The sequence below is a fragment of the Aspergillus pseudotamarii genome (assembly GCF_009193445.1).
Source record: "Aspergillus pseudotamarii strain CBS 117625 unplaced genomic scaffold BDV38scaffold_73, whole genome shotgun sequence".
Lineage (NCBI taxonomy): Eukaryota > Fungi > Ascomycota > Eurotiomycetes > Eurotiales > Aspergillaceae > Aspergillus > Aspergillus pseudotamarii.
The window spans coordinates 1-26,790 of record NW_022475087.1 but is presented as its reverse complement, the minus strand read 5'-3'; the positions used below and the strand labels follow the sequence as shown (position 1 = coordinate 26,790).

Sequence of the window (26,790 nt, the reverse complement as noted above, 5' to 3'; positions counted from 1 at the left end):
GCGATGGCAATGGTTTATACATGGGAATCTCCGATTAAGTACCCGCGGGTAAAGAACCACTCCCAATGGACTATCAACTGCCGTGCCCCGGACTTATTCAAGGTTCGGAAAACTGCCGATACGAGGCGACAGACAGATGGATCAGCGGCATAAGTGTTGCTATCTGGATTAGTCAAAATTCTCCAGCGTTGTTCTGCAAAGGTTTCCTGGTGCACAAAGGGTTGGCTGGTGACAAGATTTATACTAATTAAGGCGCAACATTATGAAACTACAAGAATCGCTAGGGTCAATAACGGTGTGCATAATTAATCCGCTTCAGGAGAGAAGAACGATACATAACAAGAGGCTCCTAGGATCCCTACATTACGGTCAAATGGCCATGGAGAATAGGAACTTAGGCTTGCCCCTCAAAAAGCACCCTCGTCCAGTCGAATCGCCTCCACCGTTTCTTAAATCCATCAACTCGTCGATCGCCTCCACGGTTCCAGCGGCCCTGCCGCTTAATCACATCTGGGGCTAGATCCAACATTCCTCCGATGACTTCTCGTGCAAAGAGATCGCCTCGGGGCCAGCGGTTTTCGTCCTCGACTACATGCCCTAAACCACCATCAAGTTCGAACCAGACATGGAAGTACGGCATCTCTTTCACCAGCGTACGGCGGAAGGCGGATCGGCCCAATCCTTGCTTAGATTTAGCTAATGTGTCGATTAACTTCTTGTGCTGAGACCATTCTGAGTCTGCGGCGAGAATGGCCTCTTTGAAAAAGGCAGGAGAAGTCTCCCCCAGCTCATATGGCAAGGGCACTACCTCCATTGCCGCGTGCCTCTTTCGGTGAGGCTGGGCTGCGTTCTCATAGAAGATAACGTCGCGGCCTTGGTCGTGATACATGCGGGTCAAGCTCTTCATGAAATTGCGGATTTCCTCCCATTCATCATCATCACATTCTAAAAGATTCGTTCGGTGTTGAATGGGGACAATGGTAGCACACCCTTGGTTGAGTTCAGGCTCTGTGGGAAGAGTAAGATAAACCCTAGTCGCCAGAGATACCACAGGGGCAATAGGCGGAGTATTAGTATCTTCATGATGGCAAAGAGGACAATTGTCCAGGATTCGGTTCATCTTCTGGAATTCACTGATAGTTGTATTCTTGAGGTTGATTTCAGACTGATGCACCCGTCGTGCTAGTTTGGAGGCGTTGTCGTCCATGTACTCCAAATCATTCTATTCCAAGTTTATTAGTCCCCCGGATGTGGCTATATATATCAGTTTGGGGGAGCTTACCTCGAATTTGGCATCCTTTGCTATTCTCTCCGCTAGCCGTTTCCCTTCTCCGCCGAACTGATCCCGGGTTCTTCGCTCCTCGCGAAGCATATCTTCGATGCTCATGTCCTCATTCTCTTCCACTTGGCCCCGTTCTCGGCCTCGTTTAGTATCCACAGCTTTGACTTCATTTCTCTTGCCAGCAAGCATCCGATTCTGCTGCACCCCCAACACCACAACACCAGGGTCCTTTCGGTTCGCCATGGCTGCTGCCGCGGCATTGTATTGCTCTTCAAGCTCGCCAGCATCAGGAGAGCCTTTGAGCTTTGCCTTCATCATCTGTGCCTTAAGTCGGTTGAGCGCTGTTAAGTCAAGGGGCTGCGTAGTATTCTGTGGTGATTCTGTAGCGATCGGTTTGCCCTGGCCATGAGCTTCTAACTCCTGTTCAGGGTTCCGGATATGCTCGTGTGTATCACGGTGGACGCCCTCCTGTAGCTTTCTCTCTTGGAAAAGCTCACCCGATGGCTTTTCTTTCCCTACGTATCCCTCACCGTACCGCTCGCGACGATCTAGTTCCGCCTCTTCCTCGCGCGCATCATCGAAGGAACGTAAATCCCCGAAGCGCCCGATAGCAATTTCCTCCAGTGACTTCCCGCTTTCCTCGGCCTCCCTGTAAACGGCATTCAGTTTAGTCATCCTCCACTGTGAGCCAGAGTCACCGAAGGTGTAGTCAACATCGTGCTGCGCCTGTTCTTCCTGAATTTCCTCTAATGCCTTTCCATCCTTAAGATCGTGCAAGTGTTGATTCAGTTCTCTACCATGGATTTTGAGCTCAAAGTCTGCTTGTAGCATCTTGGGCTTTGGCTCCTCCTCCAAGCGCGTCGTATCACGCCGATGCACGTAGTCAATGTCCAGCGCCGACGGAGCTTCCATCCACGCATCTCGCTTTAAGCGAGTTGGTTCCTCCTGAACTACCTCCTTCGCAGCGGACGCTTCGTTGTCTTTGCTTTCATGTCGATGTCGGCGTTTATGGGCATGGTCGCGATCGTCTCCATGGTCGGTAGAATGGCGTGACCGTTTATGACGATGTCTATCCTCATCCCTGTGTCGCGGATCTCTGTGCCTATCGGACTCACGCTCTCTGGATCTGGACGAATGGCGGCGATGGTGGTGATGGCGGTGATGTCTTGAGCGATCCCGACTGCGGTCTCGGTCGCGATGTCGATGCCGTTCTTTGTCACTTTTCTCGCGCCGTTTCCCCTGATCCTCCGCCAATGACTTTTCAAAATCCTCCAGAGTCATGTTTATCGGTGGTAGGAGTGATCCGTGCGGTGTGATACCTGTAGTGCAGCGAAAGTTCGAAAGGCGAAACTGCCGAAACAAAAGACTAAAGCGGAAAAGGCGCTAATGACGTCTGGCCGGCCTTTTGGACTCCACCCCGAGCAGATCCTCAAAAAAGTACTCCCCGCGCGACTGGAAGAAATTATTTGATTTTTTATTTTTATTTTTTCTCGACCATCACACAGCTCTTGTTCTCCCGTGTTTCACCTCAGTGATACATACCAGATACTCACTACTACCTGAGCGATCTTACACACGGGAAAGAGCAGCCCTGAGATAAATTTTACTTGACGCTATTCATCATGGCGCAATCTCCTGTGGCCGTTGTCTGCGTGGGCATGGCAGGTAACAAAGCTAGATGGTTTCTTGGTCGGTGCTACAGTAATGCTAACTGGTTTTATCTTTAAACTTAAGGCTCCGGAAAGACGACTTTTATGCAACGAATCAACTCGTACCTCCACTCACAGAAGAAGATTCCCTACGTTTTGAATCTGGACCCCGCCGTGTATTCGGTACCGTTCGAGAGTAACATCGATATCCGTGATTCCATCAATTACAAAGAGGTCATGAAACAGTACAACTTGGGCCCCAACGGTGGTATTCTGACGTCGTTGAACCTCTTTGCAACAAAGGTGGATCAGATTATCGCACTGCTGGAGAAACGCACCGCTCCGAACCCAAGCAACCCAACTGCGAAGCCTATCGAGCATATCCTGGTCGACACCCCCGGACAGATCGAAGTCTTTGTATGGAGTGCATCAGGTAGTATCCTGCTTGAGACCCTGGCTTCCTCATTTCCCACCGTGATTGCATATGTGATTGATACCCCGCGTGCAAGCTCCACGAGTACTTTTATGAGTAATATGCTTTACGCTTGCAGTATTCTCTACAAGACTAAGCTACCGATGATTCTTGTGTTCAATAAGACCGACGTTCAAGATGCCGAGTTTGCAAAAGAGTGGATGACCGACTTTGATGCCTTCCAGCAGGCTTTGCGGGAAGAAGAAGAATCGGGTGCCTTCGGAACAGAGGGTGGTGCCGGAGGTTTCGGTTCAGGAAGTGGATACATGGGCTCGCTACTGAACAGCATGAGTCTAATGCTCGAAGAGTTTTACCGGCATTTGAACATTGTGGGTGTGAGCTCAATGACCGGAGATGGCATTGACGAGTTCTTTCAAGCGGTCGAAGAGAAGCGTCAAGAATTCGAGCGTGACTACAAACCGGAACTGGAGCGCAAGAAGAAGGAGCGCGAAGAGACCCAGGCAGCTCACCGGGAACAGGAACTGGGCAAGTTGATGAAAGATATGAATGTCTCTGGGTCTAGTAAGGGCAAACGTGCCGAGAACGAGGCGGAAACTGTTAGTGAAGCGGAGGAGGAGGAAGAGGAACTCGCGGCTGCAAAGAAAAAGGGAGACTACGAAGAGCCTGAGGACGATGATGATGATAGTGATGAGGAGTCGGGTGTTCCTCGAGCTGCCGATAATGATGGGCTCTCCCAGCGGTATCAGGATGCACTTGCCGATTCTAAGGCCGCGCCATCCGATCAAGATCTTAGCTTTGCCAGATACTTGCGAGCAAGCCAGATGAACCAGTGATTTTTGAATCTCCTTTGTTTTAGTCGTCTTGATCGATTTCCCCCGGCTTTGGTTTATTGCACGGCGTTAACACTGCCCATTTGACATCTCATACTTTTTTGTCCAATACTTGCATGAATAAATGAACTAGACACGAGATAAATGGTCGAACTGAAGGTATCCTACATAAGAAGAAATTATATTGAAATGATCATGTTTATTAGAGAGCGAGCTCCCAATGCAAACAAGACAAAAAAATAGGAGACGTTATGATGTCAGAGCTGAAGCTCCGCTGGTTGATTGTTGCCTGCTCTTTTTTCTGTTTCTTTTCGCATCAATTGGCACAAACTGTAACAAACATTGTCAGTTTTGTAAACTCCTATTGATCCATAAACTCTTGATTGATCCAATCTCATCATGGATGTACGTTCACTGATGATCTGCCAACCCCGCGTTAGAACAAAGAGCAGCTAACGATCGTCCCCCGACAGGTATTCTATGCTTATACCTACTCCACAGCGGGATGGCTCTCGCTGCAGAGTATATCCTTGATCACCGTCCCGCAGATCATGGCAACCTTGCTGTTGGATGAGACTAGATCGGCTTCTGGTAAGTGCCATTTTATCCAGGTTACTCAAGACAGCGTGCAATTGGCACCATGGCTTGAAAAAACTCACCCTAACCCACCTATAGAAATGGAGATATACTTCGCACGCTGCCTGGGGTTTAGTTTACTCACCATTGCGGTCCTAACGGTGATGCTGACGGGATCGATCCCTTTGAACTCCACGGTGTCAGAGCCAGTGACCACAGAGGATAACGATCCCAGGGGACCATATGCCGTTCCCACATTGATCGTAACAGCCCTTTTCCAGGGATTTTCCGCCTTCTACGCTTATACCCGGTACTTATCCTCAGGTCACATTGCCTTTGCTATAGGAATGATCGGGTACTCAGTGGTGGCCGCCATTGGTCTTTGGTGTGTACTCTTTGCCAGCAGTAATGGGAAGATTAGTCGGAAGACAGGCGCAGATAAGAGAACGACGGGATTTCCATTCAAAAACACAGAGGCAGCCAAGAAACATGCGTGGAAGAAAAGCTCATAAAAAAAATGGGCACCCTTTAGAGGCCAAATGTCTGGATGATTCGGTTATGTCGGATACTACGGGGGATCGATCTATCTGGATCCATAATGAGCACATCTAAACCGCGCATGAGTACCTTAGATCCGTTTGAGTCACGAGGGTCAAAGCCAACGCCAAAAAAGGGCCAAGACCGGCGCTTATCGGGTGGCTGAACAATCGCTGCTAGTGTGTACACAGGATGCATAAATTAACTAAGAGCCAATGACGTTATCGAAGACATGATATTCCTTTACTTGATTTGTTGCGGTGCTCCGACCGAACTGGATTCAGATGAAGATGAAGGGGATTTTTGATCAGTCTCGTCCCGAGGCACGGCATTGCTCCTCTCGAATCCGAGACAAAAGATGAATGCCTAGAATGACAACTGAGAGCGAGAAATTAAAAAGAGATTAAGGGTTGACGATTGCCAACGGAAGCCCGATGGGAGAAGAAAATGCCAAGAATTTAGCTGCCTGGGGAGTTAGTGCCGTTTAGCCTCAGGCCACAGTTGAATCCCTGCCAATCACGAGGCAGGGCTCACCACCTTCCAACCCTTACACAAGGCTCACCCTAACTCTTTCCTGCAGGTCCTCTGCTTACTTCCCCTCTTTTCTTTCCCTAAAATGCCCCGAGAATGCTGTGGGGAGGCTAGGAAAGCTACGAAGGCTTAATGTCTAATTTCCCCCCCGACCTGCCCTGGCAAGTCAGGTCGCTGGACCCATCGAATGCAACATCACCAACATTAATTAACCTGCAGCTCTGTCAGCCCACAGGAATTAACCAGATATGCCAAGAACTTGCTTGGCTGGTTTATGCATGAAGAGAGATGGGCACTAGTGCGTGCGGCACCACCAACCTCACCTGCAGAGGGCTCATGCACCTGAAAGACACTGCCAATGATCATTTGACTCGCCAGGTCAACGGGGTTGGACTTAGAACTTCTTGCTAATGCCGATGCCGTCTCTTTGACTGCCACCTTTCTTGGCTTCCCCTCTTGGCCCCTCCCGTCCCTTGATGCCAAGGGCCTTGGTCGCTCGGACTCCCGGCGGTAGGCTTGCCACCTACTCATGGGTTGCGGAGATAGGCCATTCAGGTGGTGCCTAATGGGATACTCTGATGCCGACGGGAAGTCCGGCTGCTTGCTGGTGTCATTGGCTGCTCGAATGACTCGGAGTATTGTCGTCTTGCAGGACTTTTGTGTCACAACAGGGGCCGACAGTTGGCGTGGCATATGCCTTTACTGCGAGCCATGGTCATACTGCGGCAGGAAATCCCCCCTCAAACAGGGCAAATGTGCCCAAGTCCTGATATTATCAGAAGACCTTCAGGAGCACATGCCTGTTCGCATAACCCTCGTGTAGCACCAGAAATTGCTTAGCTTAGCTTCTTTGACTGAGGGGCCAGAAAGTGCTTATCGCAAAGATCCCACTTTTTTGTGTGATAGCCCCTCCTGCGGCCCTTGACCAAGCCGTTCTCCCTCGCCAATACCGAAAACGCGATATTATAGGTGCGCATGGTTATTATTCTTTTTCTTTTTCTTTGCTTCTCATGCAGCCCATACGTTGCTGGCTACACATTGGGGCTCATTCTTCGAAGTTTAGATTCCAACAAGACCTCACCAACCAATAAGAACCCTTGATTCCTGATAAAAGACGTGGGAAAAAGCGGGTATCGCGTGAGGATGCCAAGCAAAGGTAATGGGTCACATTGATCTCTGTCGCATTTTTAGGATGATCTTCGCTCCTAAAGGCATCGCCCGCGGCATTAGGTCCTTTCTGTCCAAGATATCGTTTACTCCTCTCATTATGGCGAGCGACTGTGTGAATTAATTGACTGAGGGATATACCACCTTCCCGTTGAAGGTACCAAGCCACTACCCTGAGCGTGAGTTACTCCTTCGAGGAAAGTGCTCTATGCTGGTCTCTGCCAAACCCTGCAATCTCGAGAACTTGTCATAGCCTTGTGTTATTCACGGTCTATCGGAGCACCCGTTCTTGACTGAAGCGGGTCAGCGTCCGTGGTGGTCATCATCATTCTCATCCTTCCTCATGTCCGCTGATTGATAGAGTAATTTCCGGTGGAGCACAACGCCGTCCTCTGAGAAATGCAATGTCACCCTGTAAGTTTCAACTACGCTCTGTAGTACAGACCATCCTTGCCATTGCATGCTGTACAAGTGATCTATATTCGTAGAAATTGCTCGAGAACGGGGACAGATAGTGCTCCTGAATGTTATAAATACCACATGCAGCCCTCGTCCATCCTCCCTTCCATCATCAAGCCAGCGGTTTCTATCCTCCGACTTGATTTGTTCTCGCACATCTTTGCAAGCTTCTCATCATGCAGTCCATCAAGCGTACCTTGCTCCTCCTCGGAGCTGTCCTTCCCGCGGTCCTCGGTGCCCCTGTGCAGGAGACCCGCCGGGCCGCCGAGAAGCTTCCTGGAAAGTACATTGTCACGTTCAAGTCCGGCATCGACGAGGCGAAGATTCAGGAGCATACTACCTGGGCTACCAACATTCACCAGCGTAGTCTGGAGCGTCGTGGCGCCACCGGCGGTGATCTTCCTATCGGTATTGAGCGCAACTACAAGATCAACAAGTTTGCCGCCTATGCAGGCTCCTTCGACGATGCTACCATTGAGGAGATCCGCAAGAACGAAGATGTTTGTGATCATCCGCTCCCAACTTTGAACGACGACTGACTCGCGCCCAGGTTGCCTACGTCGAGGAGGACCAAATCTACTACCTCGATGGACTGACTACCCAGAAGAATGCGCCCTGGGGCCTGGGAAGCATTTCCCACAAGGGCGAGCAGAGCACCGACTACATCTACGACACCAGTGCCGGCGAGGGCACCTATGCCTACGTGGTGGATAGCGGTGTCAATGTCGACCATGAGGAGTTCGAGGGCCGCGCCAGCAAGGCCTACAACGCTGCTGGCGGTCAGCACGAGGACAGCATCGGCCATGGCACCCACGTTTCCGGCACCATTGCGGGCAAGACTTATGGTATTGCCAAGAAGGCCAGCATACTTTCGGTCAAGGTTTTCCAGGGTGAATCGAGCAGCACTTCCATCATTCTTGACGGCTTCAACTGGGCTGCCAACGACATTGTTAGCAAGAAGCGTACCAGCAAGGCGGCAATCAACATGAGCTTGGGTGAGTTTACCTTGTTCTTCACTGCCGGCACTGATACTCGGAATGCGTGAGCGCTAACTCCAAGAACACAGGCGGTGGCTACTCCAAGGCTTTCAACGATGCGGTCGAGAATGCATTTGAGCAGGGTGTTCTCTCCGTTGTCGCTGCCGGTAACGAAAACGTACGTTTCCCCTTCCCTGAGCAGAGATGAATCCGTAACTGACTTCATTCTCTTAGTCTGATGCCGGCCAAACCAGCCCTGCCTCTGCCCCCGATGCCCTCACTGTTGCCGCTATCAACAAGAGCAACACCCGCGCCAGTTTCTCCAACTTTGGCGAGGTCGTCGACATCTTCGCCCCCGGTCAGGATATCCTTTCCGCCTGGATTGGCTCCTCCTCTGCCACCAACACCATCTCTGGTACCTCCATGGCCACTCCCCACATTGTCGGCCTGTCCCTCTACCTCGCTGCTCTTGAGAACCTCAGTGGCCCTGCTGCCGTGACCAAGCGCATCAAGGAGTTGGCCACCAAGGACGTCGTCAAGGATGTTAAGGGCAGCGTTAACCTGCTTGCTTACAACGGCAACGCTTAAGTACCAGGTGTACATCGGAGAGTTTCCCCACTGTTGCAGGAACACAGTGGTGATTAGAAAACGAAGAGTGTTATGATTCCGACGGATATATGCATGGCACGCATACAGCGTGATACATAGGCTGTTTGCTCAAGAATTAGGATTTTATCTGAATCCATGTACAGAGTTTACTTATATTAGTAGTCAATGAAATCTTGGCTTTCTAATTTGTCCGATCTACAAGGGGTAGTCGATCGCAGAACGGACTAGATGTGCAGGGGATGAAGATCACCCGCTCTTAGCAAGACCTCTGGTAGTTGTTGGCCATAGCTTGAACGCGAATCATGACCCTATTTATTTGTAGATTGCAGACCATGTCACATGACAAGGTCCTCTTCGGATTGGCATCATTACAAAGTAGTAGTTGATAAGCTCCCGGGAAATGAATTAGGGCTGGCGTTCCAATCTCTAAGTACCGATGTTGCCGTATGGAAGATAGTAAGCTTACTGGTACACCACAAGTAGATATCCATTCTAAAATGCATATTTAAAATACTAATCTAAGTTAAAACAGTCTCTAAGATATATTTCCGGGTTCGACGCTGGTAAAATAAAAGGTACTATGTAATTCCGTGTTGATGATACATATTTGAAATGCCCGCCGTTCGTCGAGTCAGATCAGCTAAACGAAGCACCACGTCTTCCACCACTGCTAATTCCTAACTACTCCTATTAAAGTTAATTTTACAGTAGAAGTCATAAGACCTATTTTCAAAACTTGTACATAGAGGCTCTGCCGATAGCCCTAAGCCGGGTGATTGGATCGGGGAAAAGGTGAACGGCTACGAAGCGAAGATAGCCGGAGAATGAGACCTTTATATTTTGTGAACTTTTCATAAGACAATGTCGAGATTTGTGTATACCTTAAACTATTGAATGATGTGACCTCATCCTTTTCATCTCGTTACTGCTTGTATTGAAATCGGTAGTGGTGTTCATATATAAATGAGATTAGCGAGGATATGTCACCGGAAACACAACAATCTTTTGGATCACGCTGGTTGATCATTGGAACGAAAGAGCCTAGACCTATGGTGTATTATATTAGGTAACAGCACACGATGCTGGTAGTCAAATTGGGAAAACCTTCATGGGATATTCTCGGTTACGACTCGGAAGGGGGAGGGGGGTGGACCTAGGTTATACATCTACAGGACAAGGCTGGTTCGGATAATTCTACGTAATATAATTCGTCCCACGTCCTATTGGAGGCGCATTCTCCACGATGATACATAGGTCATAGGGTGTAAGGGAGAAAGCCCGGAGAATTTCACGGTTTTGAACCAAACCTGAAGCTCCATGTCTTAGCCCTATCGCCGGCGAGCAATGCCAGCTTGGGAAAAGAACTCTGGGAGCACCCTGCGACAAGGGAACGTTTCCTTGTCCTTACCCAGTTGACGCGTAGGCTATGGGGCAAAGAGGCCCAAAAAGGGATAGAAACGCTGACGAACATTGCTGGCGACGCCGAGCATTCTAGTAGTCAGTCTTCCGTCAGGTATGTAGATCTTCCTCTCAAACGAGAGGTATGGCCACCAAGGGGTAGCTGTGCTAAAGTTTCTCGGACGCTATATCGCCTGAATCGATGTTGTAAGAGACCAAAGAATTCGGATCTTGGCCGTTGGAGTGACTTCAGGGAGCACCCAAAATGACCAACTGTGGACCAGGTGACTAAAGCTGTGCCACTGGGAATAGCATCATACCTCACTCGACACTTAGCGGGGATCTGCACACCCAGCCCCTTGCATTCTGGGGAAGAGAGGAAAGCTTGCAGCTACGTATGTCTGTTTGATGTCTGTTTGCTTCAGCAAGATGTAGTTCAGATTATTAAGTCAAAATCCTGATGCTGGGGCCCTTCTACCTGATATTTTATGCTTGCTGCTTTCAGCATCCAAGTTTCTTCTTTTGACTTGGTCTATTGGATCCTTTTTTGCCGCCTAAGATGAACGACAAAATGCCCGAGATCGCCATGTCTCAGTTTGAGACAGACAAAGGCATCTTGGAGCCACATTTGAGACAATATGGCCTGGAGTTTGCGACTGACGGATTCCATATCCGATGGGCGAAAGGAAATCAGCGTCATCCTCGCAATTGGAGCATTGTACGGAAAGCTTATGACACTAGTTTGATCATCTTCCTAGAGCTTTTCACGTACGTTGACTGTCTGCTGCTCTGTTACACGATGAGGCTCCTTGCTAACAGACCGTTGTATACAGGACTGCCATCAGCGCTTCCGGCGTACGTTCCCCAGTCTCTCCCTGTTCCCCCTTGAGAACATTACGCTGACTGTCATAGTCCACTGCAGCCAAGGATGCCATAGGTGAATTCAACATCGAGAAGGAATTATCTATATTTGTATTTGTATCAATGTCCGTTCAGCACCTTTCAACCCTGTGGACTCTCACCTGAATTGCGTTTTTCTGATAGCTTGTGGGACAATAGATATCTGTTGGGCCAAGGCCTCGGTTCCATCGTTTTCCCTCCGTACTCGGAAGCCTTCGGACGCAAGAACCTCTATGTACTCAGTACGGCGCTGTACAGTATCTCCTGTGCTATCGTGGCTGCTGTCCCATCTTTATCTGGCGTTGTGATTGGTCGTCTTTTCAGCGGAATTGTCTCGGCGATCCCAACAACGGTTGTTATTGGCAGTATCGAGGATATGTTCAATTCGAGAGACCGAGTCTGGGTACTTTGTCTCTGGGCCATAGTGGCTAATCTAGGCTTGGTGACCGGCCCTATATTGAGCACCTTTATCGTTGCGGATCTGAATTGGTATGGCTTCGCTCACTCAAACTCTGACACCAGCACTGATAGGAGTATATAGGCGATGGTTATTCTATGTTGCCGCCATTGTGACCGGTATCCTCACCTTCATCCTATTGACCCTCCGCGAGTCCCGTCCCTCCCTGTTGCTGGCACGCGAGGTTGCACAGCTGCGCAAAGTTACCGGAATCGAAACGCTTCAGGGATTGAACCCAGACCGCACGCCAGACCTGAAGACCTTTGTGCGTACGGCGCTGTTCCGCCCAGTGCGCCTCTTCTTCACCGAGCTCATTGTCTTCTTCGTGTCCGTGATCAGCGCCATCGCTGTTGCTCTGGTTTATCTCTTCACCGAAGCCTTGCCTCCAGTCTATGAAGATTTCGGGTTCAGCACTAGACAAGCATGTCTCCCTTTCATTGCCATTGGAGTCGGTCTGAGCTTCGGGTTCTTTACCCGCTATATCGATCTGCATATTATCGACAAGCACCGCCAGAAGGGGCAGCCACTCTTGCCCGAGCACAAGCTGACTGGTTTCTGGATTGGAGCCTTCATCCTCACAGTGGGACTCTGGGCTTTCGCCTGGACTGTTCCCCCATACAGGACTGACCTGCACTGGATGGTGTCTGTCTTCTGCCTGGTGCTGGTTGGATATTCACTGAATGAGATTGAATACGTGCTGGGTGGGTACTTAACAGACAGCTATCTCAGCTATGCAGCCAGTGGACTGGCTGCCCTTGCTATTGTCCGAGCCCTCTTGTCTGCCATCTTGCCGCTCGTCGCTCCGCCAATGTTCTCGAACCTCGGAAACAATATGGCTATCTCCGTGTTGGCGATTATTGCGACCATGTTTTGTGCAATTCCGCCCCTGTTCTCACGGTTTGGGAAGCAGATCCGCGCCAAGAGCAAGTTTGCTAAATACAGCTTGCGCATGTATAATGAGCATAGTGTTGACGAGGACGGATATTAAGAATGATGGCTTATGCTTTTAAAGGTAGAGGAACGATTTACGGCCTTGATAATCTCGACGATGTGGTATAGATTTTGAGGCAAGAGGTGATGAGGAGGAGGAGGAGGAGGAAAACAAGTGATGGGAAGGAAGTTGTTGTCAACCGAACGGGTAGTTTGCTATAAATACGCTGGGCGAATTCACGATTTATTTCAATTACTATTTCATTTATGTGGTACGAAACGGAGGTATCACAAAACACTCGATGATTGCTTTGGAGTTTCCTGTCCTGTTTTTACCCCCAATGATTTTGACATCCATTTAAATAATATAGGAGCAGTTTCAGAATAAATAAATAGATCTTATGCAGTGTTCCGTCTTTTTATTTAGTCAAATCTTTCCATGGTTTTCAACGGATTTTCTGCCAGTTCAAAAACCCCTGCCGCTTCAACCTCCCCGCCATTTCCCATCTTCCCCTTCGCAAAAGCAGCATCCCTTTTCCATCTACAATAACAATTGAGTACCTCCGCGATTGATATTGTTTGCCTTCTTGTTCAGTGAAAAATAAAAAGAATATTTATTATCCTTCTCAATTCAGAATGGATAATCCGGGAATTCAATCCTCGGATCTCCCCCATTCCCTCCAGCTTGACTCGCTCTCAGGAGTTGCTGAGGATGCATCCACATTGGCAGCAGCACAAGCACAAGCACAAGCACAACAACACCAACATGGAATACAAGAACATGTCCCGAGTGCTGAGTCCACCGACGCACAGTCATTGCATCCTCTACAAACCGCCATTGAAACTTTAGACTCATATTCAATCCAGCAACATGAGGGGCCAAATGAAGCCCGACCATTTCGAGAACCATACAACAACAACCTTCTTGTAAGTATTTATATAAGCTGAATAGTTCTAGTAGCAGGTCCACTTTCATACAAAACCCGGCGAATATTGAAATAATGGCTAACTGGGAAAGTCCCGCGACGATTCCCATTCTCTGCACATGCAGCCACAGTGCAATACCTTCTCTGAGGCCTCGATCTTTTCACCCAAACAGGGCGGTTACCTCCGAGACATGCCGTCCGTCTTGGATCCGCCTGACCTGGACCTGTGGAGAGAGAGGTTGTTTAATGTGGACGAGACGATCGTGCTAAGTGAAGAGCAGTATGTTTAATCCCACGTTAACATTTTCTGTATATGTACCTACCAGAGCGAGAGCAGAAAGAAATGGGGAGCGTCCGTATAGAATAATGCGACGGACAACCATCTGACAAAAGCCCAATAGATTCCTGACCTATTTCCCGCATGTGGATAACATCTACTCGCACCGTTCTACGCAGCATTACAAACGCAAGCCGCTTATATCACATTACTGGGACTGTCGATTGAAAGGTCGTCCGCCCGGGACGCCTAAGTCCGATGATCCGAACAAGAAGAAGCGGAAACGAACAGCGCGCCAACGGGATCTCTGCGACGTGAAGATCAAGATCACGGAGTACTTCCCCGGATATAGCCCGATGATGATCGCGGAAGGCGCCGCCAATGACGCTGCGGCGGCTCTGGGCGCGGAGTCACTGTCCAGCGGAGATGTAGCGTTTCCTCCGCATGAGGATCCGGAACCTCGAGATCGCCAGCCATTTGGTGTGCTGACGCCTAATCCGCCGTTGCCTGAGGGACATCCTGGGGCCAATGGACAGCGGTTCTTTACCATCCAGCGGGTTAACGGCAATGGTGCCAATGGGAAGAATGACGGGGTAAGTGGTGGGCATCGGCATACATTAGAAGAGAGTGATCGGGTGAAGAAGAATAGTGTTCAGCGGTATCTGCTGAAGGAGGCGAGAGAGAAAAAGAAGGCAAGTTCGGTAAGTTAAAAATTCTCTCATCGTTGAAATTTGGCTTTTGTTTTCTATCCGAGAAAAACAAGAGACGAACCTTACGTCACGTCACATCAATAGGAATCAACCATTCCTCCTTGTCTCTTTTCTCTTCCCCGCTTTCTCACACGTTATTGAATGGTCTCGTTTTCAATGTTCCTCAGATCCCTTTTTCAAACACAAAGACAGCGGCTGTTTTCCTATCAAAAGTTCCCCACCATTTGTTTACCACCAACAGTCCATTCTCGCAAACTAATTCAACCCGCGCAAAAGAGCAGGACAATGTCTACCCAAAACCAACCTCCGCAGAAGACCTATCACACAAAGGCCACCGGTTTGGCTGCCGTGACAGTGTCCAATCATTCCAGGGAGAATGAATTGAAATTGTACGGCAGCTGTTTCTGGTACGTACTAAAACTATAGTGATCTCCAATAATCTGAATGTACTTCAAACTAACTTTCCCCTAGTCCCTTCGTGCAGCGTGTATGGATAGCCTTGGAGGCCAAGGGCATTCCTTACCAGTATATCGAAGTAGATCCTTACAAAAAGCCTCAGTCCCTATTGGAAGTGAATCCAAGGGGCCTTGTCCCTGCCCTGCGGCACGGAGATTGGGGATCGTACGAAAGTACTGTTTTGCTGGAATATGTATCAAACCCCACGACCTGACGCGAGCCATATTTGAAGAGATACTGACGCTTTCATGCAGCTTGAAGACTTGAACACTGGCCCACCTCTGCTCCCGCCAGGGGATGCGAAATTGCGAGCCCATTGCCGACTCTGGGCAGACTTTGTGAGTTTTGTCCAAGATAACGCCCGCAAGTGGCATACACTGATGAATGCAGATCAACCGCAACATAGTGCCAAATTTCTACCGTGTCCTTCAGGAACAGGCTGAGCAGAAGCAAATTTCAAATGCGCAAGAACTAAAGGATGCATTCGCTACGCTAGTGAATGCCGCCGACACACAAGGGCCATTTTTCCTGGGAACTAATATGTCCTTTGTGGATATCCAGGTGGCTCCTTGGATCATCCGATTGAACCGCGTCTTGAAGCCCTACCGCGGTTGGCCGGACCCCGATGCAGGGACTCGATGGGGCGCCTGGGTCAACGCGATCGAAGCTAATGAGCACGTCAAAGCGACAACAAGTGACGATGGGCTCTATTTTGATAGTTACGAACGATATGCCCGTAAGCTCCCTTGATAAGAATCTATTGTCAGAAATCTGACGCTCGTCCAGAAAACCGCCCCAACACTTCTCTGCTAGCGAATGCGATCAATTCTGGAAGAGCTCTTCCATGATCACTGTGTAGGGGACAGTAGTATGGGTCTCTTGGCACAGTCTGCTGAAGTGATGTGGCGCGAAGCTGTTGGAGGGCTACCCTCCAAATGATCAGTAGCCCTAATGGGTCGTGGCCGGACCCGTCCCAATCAGAGTATTTCCCTTTGCGTGAGTTATGTCGATTTAGCGCCTCTGTTGAATCGGAAACCGCCTCTACCACTGCTGTCAGGGCCCCGAGGGCTGCGGATGGGCTGCCGGGGAGATTGTTGGTCATTTCCATTTCGGTCATTGGTCGGTTGCTTCTCCTTCCTCTGTACATAACTTGGCTTAGGGGATCCGGGATCGTAGAGCTGTTTAGATTTTCCGGACGCCGCCGAAGAATCTCTCTTATCCCGATTGTTGTCTCTTCCACTACCACGGCTTCTCCCTTTCCCTCTTCCCTCGTGCTTTGGTGGGGTCCCACTGCGTGGTGACGATGCGCCTGACGTAGTGCCAGAGGGGCTCCCGAACAATCTCTCACGTACTTCTTCGTACTTGCGTTGCTTCTCTTCCCGATTCCGCAGCGCAATGGCTTGGCGTTCCTCGGGGGTAGGCTCTGGTGGCTTGTTGTCATCATCCGAATCGTCGTTACCACCGTCCAGAGCCAGTCGTCCAAGACCAGCGGCTGCGGCGTTGACGGACGATGATTGCCGGGAAGGATGCGGATTACGACTCAAAAGAGTCACGGTCGGTTTGAACTCCTGTTTGAGAGGGACATCGGAGCGCGATTCCAAGAAATGAAACGTTTGTGGAGTTTCGCTGTATGTGGAAGAACGGTCAGGATGCAATTGCTCAGGACATGGACAGCACAAGAGAAAGGTTCTAACGAGGAAGATATACGCACGCTTCTGCCCATAGTTGCCGGTTAAATTCCGCCTGCTGCGCCCTGCGCTGCGCTTTGGTCACCTTAGAGGATACCTTCTTTTCCGGTGGAGGCGGGGTGGGGTCGGACGCTAAGGTCTGCAGAGGAGCTCGCAGTCAGATCAGTGGGTTATAAGAATTGAGCCAGAATGGTTGATCCGGTCCCCAGAAGACGGCTATGTATAGCGAGGAGGAGGATATACATCAGCTTGTCTTTCCCAGTCATCTTCCCATGCATCGGGTGTTTCAGCGGAGGACTTTGCGCTCATCGTTCACACGTTTAGTCTATGGCAAGCGAGGAAAATGCAGATGCAGAATGAACAAGGAATTCCAGATGCAAATAATGTATACCAGGATAGAAGAATGGGACCAAACCCTCTCCAAGAGTAGGAAAAATTGGGGAACTTGAAGTACAAAAGACTGACGAGGGAGGGGAAAGAGAAGTAAGAGCCATTAATTTCGAAGAGGGAAAATCTGCTGTTGCTTAGTTAAGGTTTCTTTCGGGGTTTACTCCGCCTTCCGCATGAACCACCACGTCAAACTAGTTCTAACGATAAATCCCACTGCCCTGAACTGAATATATCGATACCCGCTTTCGCGACTTTTAGCCAGAGATTCTCGTGTTCACTTTCAATATGGCTACTGGTATGTACATTCACTTTTCTCCTTGTGCACCCTCCCTCCGCCCGCCACTGAGCCTCTCTTTCACCAACCGCTCTTTATCCCCCGCATTGATCCTACCTCACCCAAGATACCCGTCTCCAAAAGCCCGAAAGTCCAGATCCCACTAACAAAACCAACCCAGATCCAGACGGAGACTCCCAAATGGCTTCTTCTCCCGAATCGTCTCACATGCACTCCGAAGATTCCCCAGTCGGATCGCGTACCCCCACGAACATCCGTAGCGCTACCTCCCAGTTCCCAGGCACCTCGGAGCTCTCTCCGCCCGGATCGCAGACACAATCCGTATCAGCTGATGTTGGGGGGCTCGCCGGGCTGGGGAATACTAATGCTTCTGGAGGCTCCGCGGAGACGACATCCGCTCAACAGCAGCAGCAACCGGGAGCATCATGGATGAATAAACGGGCGGAGGAGGAGTACCACCGGGCGATGGAATATGTGGTTGACCAGGACTTTAACCTAGGTGGGTTTACCTCGTGGTTGTGTTTGGTGGCAGAAGGCTTGGTTTCTAGGTGTAGTTTAGGTCAAGGCTGACCGTTGCGGTACACAGATGAGTTCGGGGACCCATTTGATGATAGGGATATGGAGGAGAAATTATTCTAGAGATATGGGTTACAGGAGAACATGGTGTTTAGGGTGCTTTTTATGTTCTTTGATGCTTCTTTGCTTTGAAGATTTGCTTGCGAATCCTGGTTTGAGACATGAATGATTTATGAGATATGATTGTCGAATTTGTGGGGTTTTTTTTGAGGATATGCTTGGAATGAGATGGGCGATCGAGTCTAAAGCATTTTACTATCCATATATGTCTTCTAGAATAGAAAAAAAGGGTGAGGTCCGAAATTGTGGTCAGCCCAAGTTGGAGGTGGTGATGGTCGTTCAAGGTGTAAGAAGACAAGGATGAACACCCAACGGCGATCTAAACATAGATCATTATATCATAGACACTTAAGTTAGCCCACATAACAAGCTATGATCCATTCCAGATAAAGAAAACATTTCTTCGAACCAAAGAAATCCACTCATCATTGACATTGGTCTCTTCAACTTTGTGATCTAAGTAGTCGTTGGCACAGCAACGGCCCGGGCCAAATCTAACGAAAACAATTCACTCTAGTCTATCATTTCATTTATTTAACTCCAGTCTCCACGCGCGCCTCGATCGCTTACCACGAGTCGATTTTACCCTACATTTAGTATCAGATCCCTTCATATTTATGAGATTGTGTATCGACATATCAAGACATCAATAGCGCCCATAGTCATCGCCTAGACCGTCGCTATTTGACGTCACGATTTGTTTCTATTCCTCGCATTGGTGAAAGAAATAATGTCAACCACTGCTGAGCCTGCGATGCGGGCAGAACCTGATTTACAGAAATGGTAAATATATCTTCCATTTACACATTCCACATATCATGGATTTTGAAGGACACAGATGATCTACCTGTCCCAAGCCGAGGCATTGATCTGTTTACCTTGAAACCCCCCCTTTTTTTGTTCCCGATGCTGTGACCGTCCCAATGGGGAAATCTCAGTCACTTGACGCAAGCCAAACACATACGACTCTTACACTGCCTGACACAGTCGCTGACCTTTTGTGAATCGCGCGATTTCTACAGTTCTCTTCCAAATCCTAGATTCCAACATCTCCAAGAAGACAGGTTCCGATTCACTCCTGTCAAGGTTGTAAAACCCGTCCCGCGCCTCTGGGATCGTCAGCCGTCCACCCCGTTTCTGGCGCGTCCAAAATCGCGGAAGGTGTGGAAGCGCTTCCGTTCCTCGTTCAACAGTATGAAGGCGCTGCAGCGTTTGATTTCCGCGCAGGGTGGTTCTGATGATCACGATGACCTACGCACCGAAATCAACACGGCGCGGAATGAAGATTACATGCGCGGCGTCAAGAGACGGTGTCTCGTGCATGATCCCGAGGAACAAGTAGAGACAAAGGCATCCCGAGGACGCTCTTTTCTAGAGACAAAATGGGAGTCAGAGGCCAGTGGGAAAAGGCGTAAGTCACCATCGCGTGTCCTTATCATGTTGTTGTTCTTCGGGAGCCGGTTTTGACTTTTAGTAAGGTAAATTTCCCGCCTATCGCGGTCTCGTGGACGGCTCCGAGCCTATGGTAGCCGATTCTCAGCCGCTAGGAGCCAGCGACAACGATGACAGCGATATTAGTTACCAAAACGCACACGATAATGCCACGTCAGGTGATGAGATTTTGCCGGATACGGTTGAAAGCGACGAATCGCTGGATGGCAGCCCAGACACACCTACCAGATTGGCTGCTTCCGCGGCCTATCCCCGCACGCTACATGGTTTACAAAGTGGGATGGATGGAACCACTGCCGATATAAAGGGATCCGATGATATCGGTCAGCCCGAGGCTGACTTGCCTGAGTCTAGCTCTCTGGAAGCTGGTCCTCCGGAGAATATCGAGGAGCAGGAACATGATGCTGTTTTGGGTGCCACTATGACGGACGACCTACAGTCTGAACAATGCGAATCACAGACCTCTGCAGCGATTTCCCAGGAAATTGTGCAGCAGACAGACGCCACAGAACCAGCAGCAGCGGCACCCGTGCAGGACCTGACTGCAGAACAGGAGTCGACTTTGGTTCGATCGGCACTACGGAGCTCTTTGGATGGCGAGGATGCCGAGTTACTCAATAACTTTTTGTCCAAAGCGAAAGCCAAACGGGAGGCCAAAGCCGCAGCAGCCGCGATGGTTACGCAGGATACAGAAGAGAAGGCCGTCCAGGAATACGTAGAGATCCCCGAAATTCCCACACCGCAAGGTCGCCGGGTCCTGGAAGACCTAGATGCCAATTCACCCTCACCGCAGAAAGCCCAGTTGTCTCCATCCAAGGTTTCGGGTAAGGAAATTGACGAAAATGAAGATCAACCGCCTTCCAGTCCCCGTCGAAGCACCCGAACTCGTAGTGTCAAGCCTCCGCCGCGGATGACCACGACCACTACGGCGGCTCGCAACACTTTGACTCTTCGTCGTGCGAAGGGAACCGAATTCGTCTTTCTTAAAAAGACTGAAGCCCAGGAGCTGGCGCTGGCAACTCGTCGGAACACGCGACAAAATAAAGGAGATGCGATGTTACCGAAGTATGTGCTACAGACGTTGGCTCAACAGCCATCGGGTTCCGGTGCTACTTCGGATGACAACAAATCTGCACACGATCCTGGTCGACGAGCATCCTCAAAGAGGGTGTCATGGAACGACGAGCGACTCGTCGAGTACGAAGGTGAGAGTGGAGAGGGGAGTAGCGATGACGCTGCTGGCCGAGGAGGGAAATCTAAAAATTCAGAAAAAAGAAAGGCGGCCAGTAGCCGCACTACGCGTTCACAGGGACCCTCGAAGACTGGTGGTGACATCGAGCCGGCTGCATCCACTACTGCAGCGACTACTGCAACTCCTCGCCCGCGGCGTGTGCGGCGACTGGGAACGCCCAAACCTACTGCAGCCGTTGACGGCAGTGCATCACCGTCCACCAGCATGAGCCCGCCCGAAACACGCAAAAAGCTGACCCCCAAGTCTCCCCGGACGGCACTAACGGGGAGTGGCGCATCGAAAAAAGTCTCCCGTGTCAGCACCCGAAGTGATACTCGAGCGTCATTAGACAGTAGCTCACTGAAGAGCTCAAGTCTTTTCAAGGCCCATGCCGGGTCAACCCCGATGCCAAGGCGAGTGCGATCGTGACCTTGACGGTCCGTCTGAGCATTTTTAACGTATCTTCATGAAGGCTATTTTTCGGCTTGCTCCCCTGGTACAAAGTGTAATAGAGTGAGTGAGTGGGACTCAAGGGCTGTACATATTCATATTCATAATGCTGTCAATATTTGCTTCGACCATTAATGATCTCGGGATTTGGATGGCGTTGGTTTAGACACCGGGGTTTGCGATTTACATCAATAATATTATTCTTGTTGCTCTTTTTGTTTTTTTATTTGTTTCATGTCCTGTTGCCGTCAGCTTATGGGGAGGCAATGAAGAAATCCGGGGGATATGGAGTAAAAAGACGCACAGAGCCTGATCGGCGGTGTTTGTGTCGGTTTGCATGTGATTTATGCAATCTTACCCCAGCCGTCAACCTCATAGCATCAACTTTTTGTTCTTTCTTCTTGAAATGAAACCCGGCTTCCACTCACAGACTCGGGCCTTGATGCCGATCTTTGTCAGATCAACTCTCAGATCTCGCTTAACCTCCTCTAAGGGAATGCTCTCTCGGGAGAAGGCAGCATTCATCATCCTATCCGGGAGATAGGCCACCGAGTCTTTCCGTAGAGGGGCTCGGGATGTGGGATCATCACGAAAAGTAAACACATTATTATGGAGCAAGTCTTATTATCTAGACCCCATCTACTCCATAGTACGGTGCAATCATGATTGTGATGATGAACTACCTGCAGATGTGGTGAAACTGATATCCAGTGTGTTCTGTATGTTATGCTACGATCGTATTACCTTTACTCGTATCGATACCCGACTTCAAGTTAAATACCTCACTTCTCAATGATGATAACTGAACCGGAGCAAACGTGAGAACCCAAAAAGAAAAAAAAGGAATTGGTATAGCCAAATTCCTTTGATGCAGAATGATATCATCCTTCCCCCACCGCTCCCTAACTAAATTCGACCGAGATATCTCCAACCAGCAACCAAAACCCGACCACCATCAAACCATCTCCCGGGAACTATTCTACCTATCGAACTCCGATCTTCACGGTAGAGAAGAACTTGGCTACTCTTAGCAGAATTGGCATCTTCAGTAGCATAAGGAAAGTTTACCTTACTCTTCCCTTGGACCCCTGTCAATAAAAACGTAAACACCTCGACAAGATCTCTGCTACACTGCGGTATGTATATACACTGATACATACATACCATCCTTACTGTCAACAGTTAGGGTTGCCTCTCTATCAAAACGCCTCTGGCTTATCAGGATCCAATGTCTTGGAAAGAGTACCCCCCCCTCCAACCGTCTATGATGAAACATACCTTCCATCTCAACTCACCGGGTATCCATTACCTGAGATAAACCAAATAAAGAAAGACCAACAAGCCAACCATACTTGGCGCAATGCATTGTCCTACGGAAAAGGAATATGGAGCGGGTGTCCCTCGGTTCCTGAACCATACTTGAGTTTGATAGACAAGAACGAACCACTCAGTTACATCCATCGATGTACCTAGTACCTAGTATACTACCTACCACCTACCTACCACCGTATCAACGAAGAGACAGGATAAGAACAGAGCCGACGCTACCCATCTCATCTGCCCCAAAATTTACCAAAAGAGTAAAAAGTCAAATCTAACAATGCCCCAAATTTAATCCCTCAAAACCTCCAAGTGGGAATCCATATCCATCCGCCATCAAATCATGGCAAACCACCGCTCATGGCAAATGTAGGTCGTCTAAGGTACTGTACCTACCTACCTAATACTAAGTGGGCCCTTCCAATCAAACCTTTCCCATTTCATCTCGTGTTCCCCACCACGGAACCCGAGTCTATGATTGCATCCCACGTCATTCCCGGCATGCTGGCTTGGGGGGGGAAAAAAGAAAGGTAGGGTTACGGTTTTGTAGGGTTAGGTTTTGGAATGGTCACGGTTCCACTGGGGTTGCACGATGCTTTACCGGATTGGGAGGTTCGGTGTTTTAGGGCTTTTCCAGATTTGCCCACCGGAGAGGGAAGGGGAGAGGTTCCGAGATTTTCCGATCCATTTTTATTTTTGAGGCTTTTTGTTTGCTGAGGTCGTATTGGTTGTTTTTCTATTCCGGCGTTGTACTCCGTATCTTCTACCTATCGAGGTAGGTACATGTACATGTATTTTGAGATCCTTTACTGTATTGATGGTTGATTGATGTTCGGTAGATGAACTGTTGTTGCTGTTATCTCTATTTGCTTGCTTTACCAGTGTCATTTACAATACACTGTGAAAAGTAAGAACTCTGCTGCTAATTCTGTGGAACTATCCAAAAACTCAATTGAATTTCGTGAACTCAATGAAATGATTATGATATGAACAATGGATAACTAAGGGTAGTTTGTAGTAATTATCGTTGTATCCATGTACCTCTCTGTATTTTCCCTTTACTTTACCGGGGGCCCTGGCGCATAGCGTCATACTACATAACTTACTAAAGCGTTAGCCGACCTGTCGCATGTCATGGAGGACAGTCCTCCGAGTCCACCCTGCTCACCAGTGCTAATTAGTAGTAGGATGCAGGTCGCAGGGGTAACTGCTTCGAGGGATGGTTCCATAGAGCTTCAACCTTCATTGTATTGGTCCTCTCACTTTTATTGCCAAAGGGAGGTGTGTGTGTGTGCTACTGTGCCACTGTGCGCTTGGCGGCTAAAGATTAATTCAAAAATAAATCAATCAACTATTAAAATTTAAATTTGATTATTTTTGAGACTTCTTGGATTTGGAAAATTAGGTATATTGTATATAGATTTATTTGGTTTATTTTTTTTATTATTTTATTATTCTATTCTTTCTTTTTCTTGTATGGTACCTGGTAAATTTTCTATGTTATGTTATTTACAAAGTATTCCATCCAGTTGTGATTGTCATAGGCCGTTACATTTCTTCGTTTGATACTATGGGAATATGTAGCCATTGTATACTATATATTGTTTTTGGCCTCCTGAACAACTCTCCAATTGTTTATGTCCCGCATAAAGAAAAGAAGTCTATTGTCCCATCCAGACCCTGTTTCGTTTAAGCAGACAGGTTCTTGGCGGTCTCCTCAGGCCACACGTCGTAGCCGAAGGTATCCTTCATGTTGACGAAGCGGAAGTGACGGCCCTCGGCAACCTTGTTGACGGCCTCGAAGTCCTCGTCAGTCAGGTCGATGCTCTTGAAGTTGGACTTGATACGAGCGGGGTTGGAGCTCTTGGGGAGCACAACGTAACCGCGACGCAGACCCCAGGCAATGAGCACCTGGGCCAGGGTGTTGCCGCCCTTCTGGGCGATCTCGTTGAGGGTCTTGTTCTCACTGACCCGCTCGCCGGTGGTGGGCACCTGGTTCTGGGAGCCCAGAGGCGAGTAGGCCGCAGGGAGGATGTCGTTCTTGAAGCAGAACTGGACCAAATCGTTGTTGGGCAGGAAGGGGTGGACCTCAATCTGGTTGACATGAGGCTTGACCTTGGCGAACTTGAACATCTTCTCAAGACCGGGAATGGTCCAGTTGGAGACACCGATGGACTTGGCTTTGCCGTCCTCATAGATCTTCTCCATGGCGCGCCATGTGGGCTCGGGGTTCTCAGTGAGATCCTTGAGGATGACGTACTGTGATGGTTCGGTTAGCTTTCCGGACATGAAACCAGGCCGCAGAGGATAATGTGGTTTGCATACCTTGCCGTCAGCGCCAATCTTGGGGTGCTCCTGGTCCTCCTTCTCGGCAGCAATGGGCCAGTGGACAAGGAAGAGATCAATGTAGTCCAGTCGGAGTCTCTTCAGGGAGTTCTCAACAGACCAGATGACGTCCTCGTAACGGTGGAGGTGGTTCCAGACCTTGGTGCAGACGAAGATGTCCTCACGCTTGACCGAGGGGTTCTCCTTGAGGAAGTCATGGATACCATCACCAACCTCATCCTCGTTGAGGTAGAACCAGGCACAGTCCAAGTGACGGTATCCGGTTGTGAGGGCGGTCATGACAGCGCGGTAGGTCTCGCCCTTGGAGCCCTCGCTGGCGAAGGTACCGAAACCGACACCAGGGATCTTAACGCCATTGCTCAGCGTGAAAGACTTTCCGTTCGACATGTTGGGTGGGTGTGATGATGAGAATTGGGGTGGTGGGTATATTGTGAGAGAAAGGGATTCAAAAAATGAGAAGCTTTTAGGGAAACCAGGGGAAAGAGAGGGGTTCGTGGGCGGTATAGTAGGAAAATATAGAAGGAGGGGTATATTTTGGCAAGAGAGAAGCTCAAAGAAAAGGTGGGGTTGGAACAAACAACAAGAAGAACAACCAGGAGGAGGGGTTGCTGGAATTCGACTTAATTTATCTGGTTTACTCAGTACTATGTATACTTGTTCAGTAGGGACTGGTTGATCCCAGGTTACTATGACACTTTCTTCTTCCGGCGATCGCACTTCTCTTCTTTTTCTGTCGAAGTTCCTGGATATCACTTTCTATCATCCGTTCTTGCTCAGTGAGTTCTTTTCTTTTCCGGAAGCGTTCTCTGTAGATGTGAGAATGATGTGATGTGGAAATTACATACATCCACTCTAGTACTTTACGTTACTACAGCTATACAACTACAGACATACAGACAAACAGACATACAGACATGCTACTAGTCTTTCTAGTACACCCGCGATCCCCACTCCATGACGGCATTGTCAACAACAACAATAACTCCAGCGGTTGCAGCGAGAAGGAAAAACCGTACTCCGGACAGGAATAGGAATGGGGAATGGGACTGAAATGAAATGAAAAATGCACTTACTTACGGGACTCCACCAGCCGAGAAAGCCGCCATGACATCACTCGATTTCAGAGTCGAAACGGCGCGAGCGTTTGACCCGCCAGTCGCCCGCTCGATCGTCATCGTCTCCATCGATCTCAAGCGCTTCCCATGGGTGGAAATCTTTGACGGCCAATTATTCGCCACACTAGGGACCCGCTGGAACCTCTCCTGTCCAGTCATCGTGCAGGATGGCTTCATGCTGGTTCGGAGGATCAGCTATTTGGATGCTCGTTCGTTCAGTGAGGGAAGGGAGGGAAGAAGTCGGAGGGGAGGAGGGTTGGTTACAAAAGAAAAAAAAAAAAAAAAAAAAAAAAAAAAAAAAAAAAAAAAAAAAAAAAAAAAAAAAAGAAGAAAAGGAAAGGAAAATTGTTGTAGTTGTAACCCTCCCGCCCCGCTCTCCTGCACTGGTCGGGACTAGCCTTAGGCAGCTCTCTGCAGGCCTGCACTGATGATGGTGGTGGTGGCAGAAAAAAGCGGACGAGGCTGGCCCAACTCTTACCTACTCCGTAGTGGTCAAGTACCAAGTACCTTTTCAGGTAAGGAACTTGGAAGGTATTACACTTTCCCAATACCACAGGGTCCTTGGATGGTCAGTAATTTTACAATACGAGGGCCACGATCCACGGGTAACTTCCTTTGCGACGCTGAAAAGGGCTTAGAGGGACTCCGCCGTACCCACAGCAGCGTATCTCGCCAACACCGAATCAGGTCTATGCAAATGCCCAAATTCGTTGATGACGATAATTCTCAGGAATTCATCTATGATGATACGCCTTCGAAGGGA

At 49.1% G+C, this 26,790-nt stretch overlaps 10 protein-coding genes across 10 annotated transcripts; 7 read left to right on the top strand and 3 right to left on the bottom strand.

Moving 5' to 3' along the window:
- Window positions 1-223: 223 nt before the first annotated feature.
- Window positions 224-2,601, bottom strand: BDV38DRAFT_196174 (putative cell cycle control protein (Cwf19)). Its single transcript, XM_032052353.1, has 2 exons — window positions 1,283-2,601; window positions 224-1,222 (listed from the first exon to the last, which is right to left on the bottom strand). The coding sequence occupies exons 1-2, from the start codon at window positions 2,561-2,563 to the stop codon at window positions 395-397; spliced, it is 2,109 nt and encodes a 702-aa protein (XP_031909037.1). The 5' UTR covers window positions 2,564-2,601; the 3' UTR covers window positions 224-394.
- Window positions 2,602-2,719: 118 nt separating this feature from the next.
- Window positions 2,720-4,471, top strand: BDV38DRAFT_196138 (putative ATP binding protein). Its single transcript, XM_032052351.1, has 2 exons — window positions 2,720-2,947; window positions 3,017-4,471. Exons 1-2 carry the CDS (start codon window positions 2,905-2,907, stop codon window positions 4,195-4,197), a joined length of 1,224 nt encoding a protein of 407 aa, XP_031909036.1. The 5' UTR covers window positions 2,720-2,904; the 3' UTR covers window positions 4,198-4,471.
- Window positions 4,472-4,593: 122 nt separating this feature from the next.
- BDV38DRAFT_287193 (uncharacterized protein) lies at window positions 4,594-5,282 on the top strand (the record flags this gene model as incomplete). Its single annotated transcript, XM_032060813.1, has 3 exons — window positions 4,594-4,599; window positions 4,668-4,785; window positions 4,870-5,282. 3 exons carry the CDS (start codon window positions 4,594-4,596, stop codon window positions 5,280-5,282), a joined length of 537 nt encoding a protein of 178 aa, XP_031909035.1.
- Window positions 5,283-7,032: 1,750 nt separating this feature from the next.
- Window positions 7,033-9,583, top strand: BDV38DRAFT_196142 (S8 family peptidase). Its single transcript, XM_032052352.1, has 4 exons — window positions 7,033-7,964; window positions 8,015-8,459; window positions 8,531-8,619; window positions 8,676-9,583. Exons 1-4 carry the CDS (start codon window positions 7,641-7,643, stop codon window positions 9,027-9,029), a joined length of 1,212 nt encoding a protein of 403 aa, XP_031909034.1. The 5' UTR covers window positions 7,033-7,640; the 3' UTR covers window positions 9,030-9,583.
- Window positions 9,584-11,019: 1,436 nt separating this feature from the next.
- On the top strand, window positions 11,020-12,793 carry BDV38DRAFT_287191 (putative MFS multidrug transporter; the record flags this gene model as incomplete). The annotated part of the gene is made up of 5 exons (XM_032060812.1): window positions 11,020-11,216; window positions 11,282-11,303; window positions 11,361-11,434; window positions 11,508-11,837; window positions 11,890-12,793. The coding sequence occupies 5 exons, from the start codon at window positions 11,020-11,022 to the stop codon at window positions 12,791-12,793; spliced, it is 1,527 nt and encodes a 508-aa protein (XP_031909033.1).
- Window positions 12,794-13,371: 578 nt separating this feature from the next.
- On the top strand, window positions 13,372-15,952 carry BDV38DRAFT_274649 (glutathione S-transferase family protein; the record flags this gene model as incomplete). Its single annotated transcript, XM_032057877.1, has 8 exons — window positions 13,372-13,662; window positions 13,754-13,941; window positions 14,063-14,639; window positions 14,925-15,055; window positions 15,120-15,219; window positions 15,359-15,442; window positions 15,495-15,840; window positions 15,891-15,952. The coding sequence occupies 8 exons, from the start codon at window positions 13,372-13,374 to the stop codon at window positions 15,950-15,952; spliced, it is 1,779 nt and encodes a 592-aa protein (XP_031909032.1).
- Window positions 15,807-17,285, bottom strand: BDV38DRAFT_196102 (uncharacterized protein). Its single transcript, XM_032052350.1, has 3 exons — window positions 17,036-17,285; window positions 16,816-16,931; window positions 15,807-16,730 (listed from the first exon to the last, which is right to left on the bottom strand). Exons 1-3 carry the CDS (start codon window positions 17,099-17,101, stop codon window positions 16,106-16,108), a joined length of 807 nt encoding a protein of 268 aa, XP_031909031.1. The 5' UTR covers window positions 17,102-17,285; the 3' UTR covers window positions 15,807-16,105.
- A 129-nt stretch (window positions 17,286-17,414) lies between these two features.
- Window positions 17,415-18,433, top strand: BDV38DRAFT_259648 (uncharacterized protein). Its single transcript, XM_032055846.1, has 3 exons — window positions 17,415-17,477; window positions 17,638-17,976; window positions 18,064-18,433. Exons 1-3 carry the CDS (start codon window positions 17,468-17,470, stop codon window positions 18,114-18,116), a joined length of 402 nt encoding a protein of 133 aa, XP_031909030.1. The 5' UTR covers window positions 17,415-17,467; the 3' UTR covers window positions 18,117-18,433.
- Window positions 18,434-18,601: 168 nt separating this feature from the next.
- BDV38DRAFT_259640 (uncharacterized protein) lies at window positions 18,602-21,846 on the top strand. The gene is made up of 3 exons (XM_032055845.1): window positions 18,602-18,896; window positions 19,136-19,524; window positions 19,592-21,846. Exons 1-3 carry the CDS (start codon window positions 18,844-18,846, stop codon window positions 21,223-21,225), a joined length of 2,076 nt encoding a protein of 691 aa, XP_031909029.1. The 5' UTR covers window positions 18,602-18,843; the 3' UTR covers window positions 21,226-21,846.
- A 2,191-nt stretch (window positions 21,847-24,037) lies between these two features.
- Window positions 24,038-25,365, bottom strand: gldB (putative glycerol dehydrogenase (GldB)). The gene has a single exon (XM_032055844.1). It carries the CDS (start codon window positions 25,297-25,299, stop codon window positions 24,256-24,258), a length of 1,044 nt encoding a protein of 347 aa, XP_031909028.1. The 5' UTR covers window positions 25,300-25,365; the 3' UTR covers window positions 24,038-24,255.
- Between the last annotated feature and the right edge of the window lie 1,425 nt (window positions 25,366-26,790).

Bases quoted from the DNA above. Each gene is read 5' to 3' on its own strand.
- BDV38DRAFT_196174 (XM_032052353.1), bottom strand. From the start codon at position 2,563: ATGACTCTGGAGGATTTTGAAAAGTCATTGGCGGAGGATCAGGGGAAA. The intron at 1,223-1,282 runs GTAAGCTCCCCC...AACTTGGAATAG, and splicing joins CAAAGGATGCCAAATTCGAG to AATGATTTGGAGTACATGGA.
- BDV38DRAFT_196138 (XM_032052351.1), top strand. From the start codon at position 2,905: ATGGCGCAATCTCCTGTGGCCGTTGTCTGCGTGGGCATGGCAG. The intron at 2,948-3,016 runs GTAACAAAGCTA...TTTAAACTTAAG, and splicing joins TGTCTGCGTGGGCATGGCAG to GCTCCGGAAAGACGACTTTT.
- BDV38DRAFT_196142 (XM_032052352.1), top strand. From the start codon at position 7,641: ATGCAGTCCATCAAGCGTACCTTGCTCCTCCTCGGAGCTGTCCTTCCC. The intron at 7,965-8,014 runs GTTTGTGATCAT...ACTCGCGCCCAG, and splicing joins AGATCCGCAAGAACGAAGAT to GTTGCCTACGTCGAGGAGGA. The intron at 8,460-8,530 runs GTGAGTTTACCT...CCAAGAACACAG, and splicing joins GGCAATCAACATGAGCTTGG to GCGGTGGCTACTCCAAGGCT.
- BDV38DRAFT_196102 (XM_032052350.1), bottom strand. From the start codon at position 17,101: ATGAGCGCAAAGTCCTCCGCTGAAACACCCGATGCATGGGAAGATGAC. The intron at 16,932-17,035 runs GTATATCCTCCT...GCTCCTCTGCAG, and splicing joins ACTGGGAAAGACAAGCTGAT to ACCTTAGCGTCCGACCCCAC. The intron at 16,731-16,815 runs GTGCGTATATCT...TTCCACATACAG, and splicing joins CGGCAACTATGGGCAGAAGC to CGAAACTCCACAAACGTTTC.
- BDV38DRAFT_259648 (XM_032055846.1), top strand. The intron at 17,977-18,063 runs GTGGGTTTACCT...TGCGGTACACAG, and splicing joins TGACCAGGACTTTAACCTAG to ATGAGTTCGGGGACCCATTT.
- BDV38DRAFT_259640 (XM_032055845.1), top strand. From the start codon at position 18,844: ATGTCAACCACTGCTGAGCCTGCGATGCGGGCAGAACCTGATTTACAG. The intron at 18,897-19,135 runs GTAAATATATCT...CGATTTCTACAG, and splicing joins GAACCTGATTTACAGAAATG to TTCTCTTCCAAATCCTAGAT. The intron at 19,525-19,591 runs GTAAGTCACCAT...ACTTTTAGTAAG, and splicing joins AGAGGCCAGTGGGAAAAGGC to GTAAATTTCCCGCCTATCGC.
- gldB (XM_032055844.1), bottom strand. From the start codon at position 25,299: ATGTCGAACGGAAAGTCTTTCACGCTGAGCAATGGCGTTAAGATCCCT.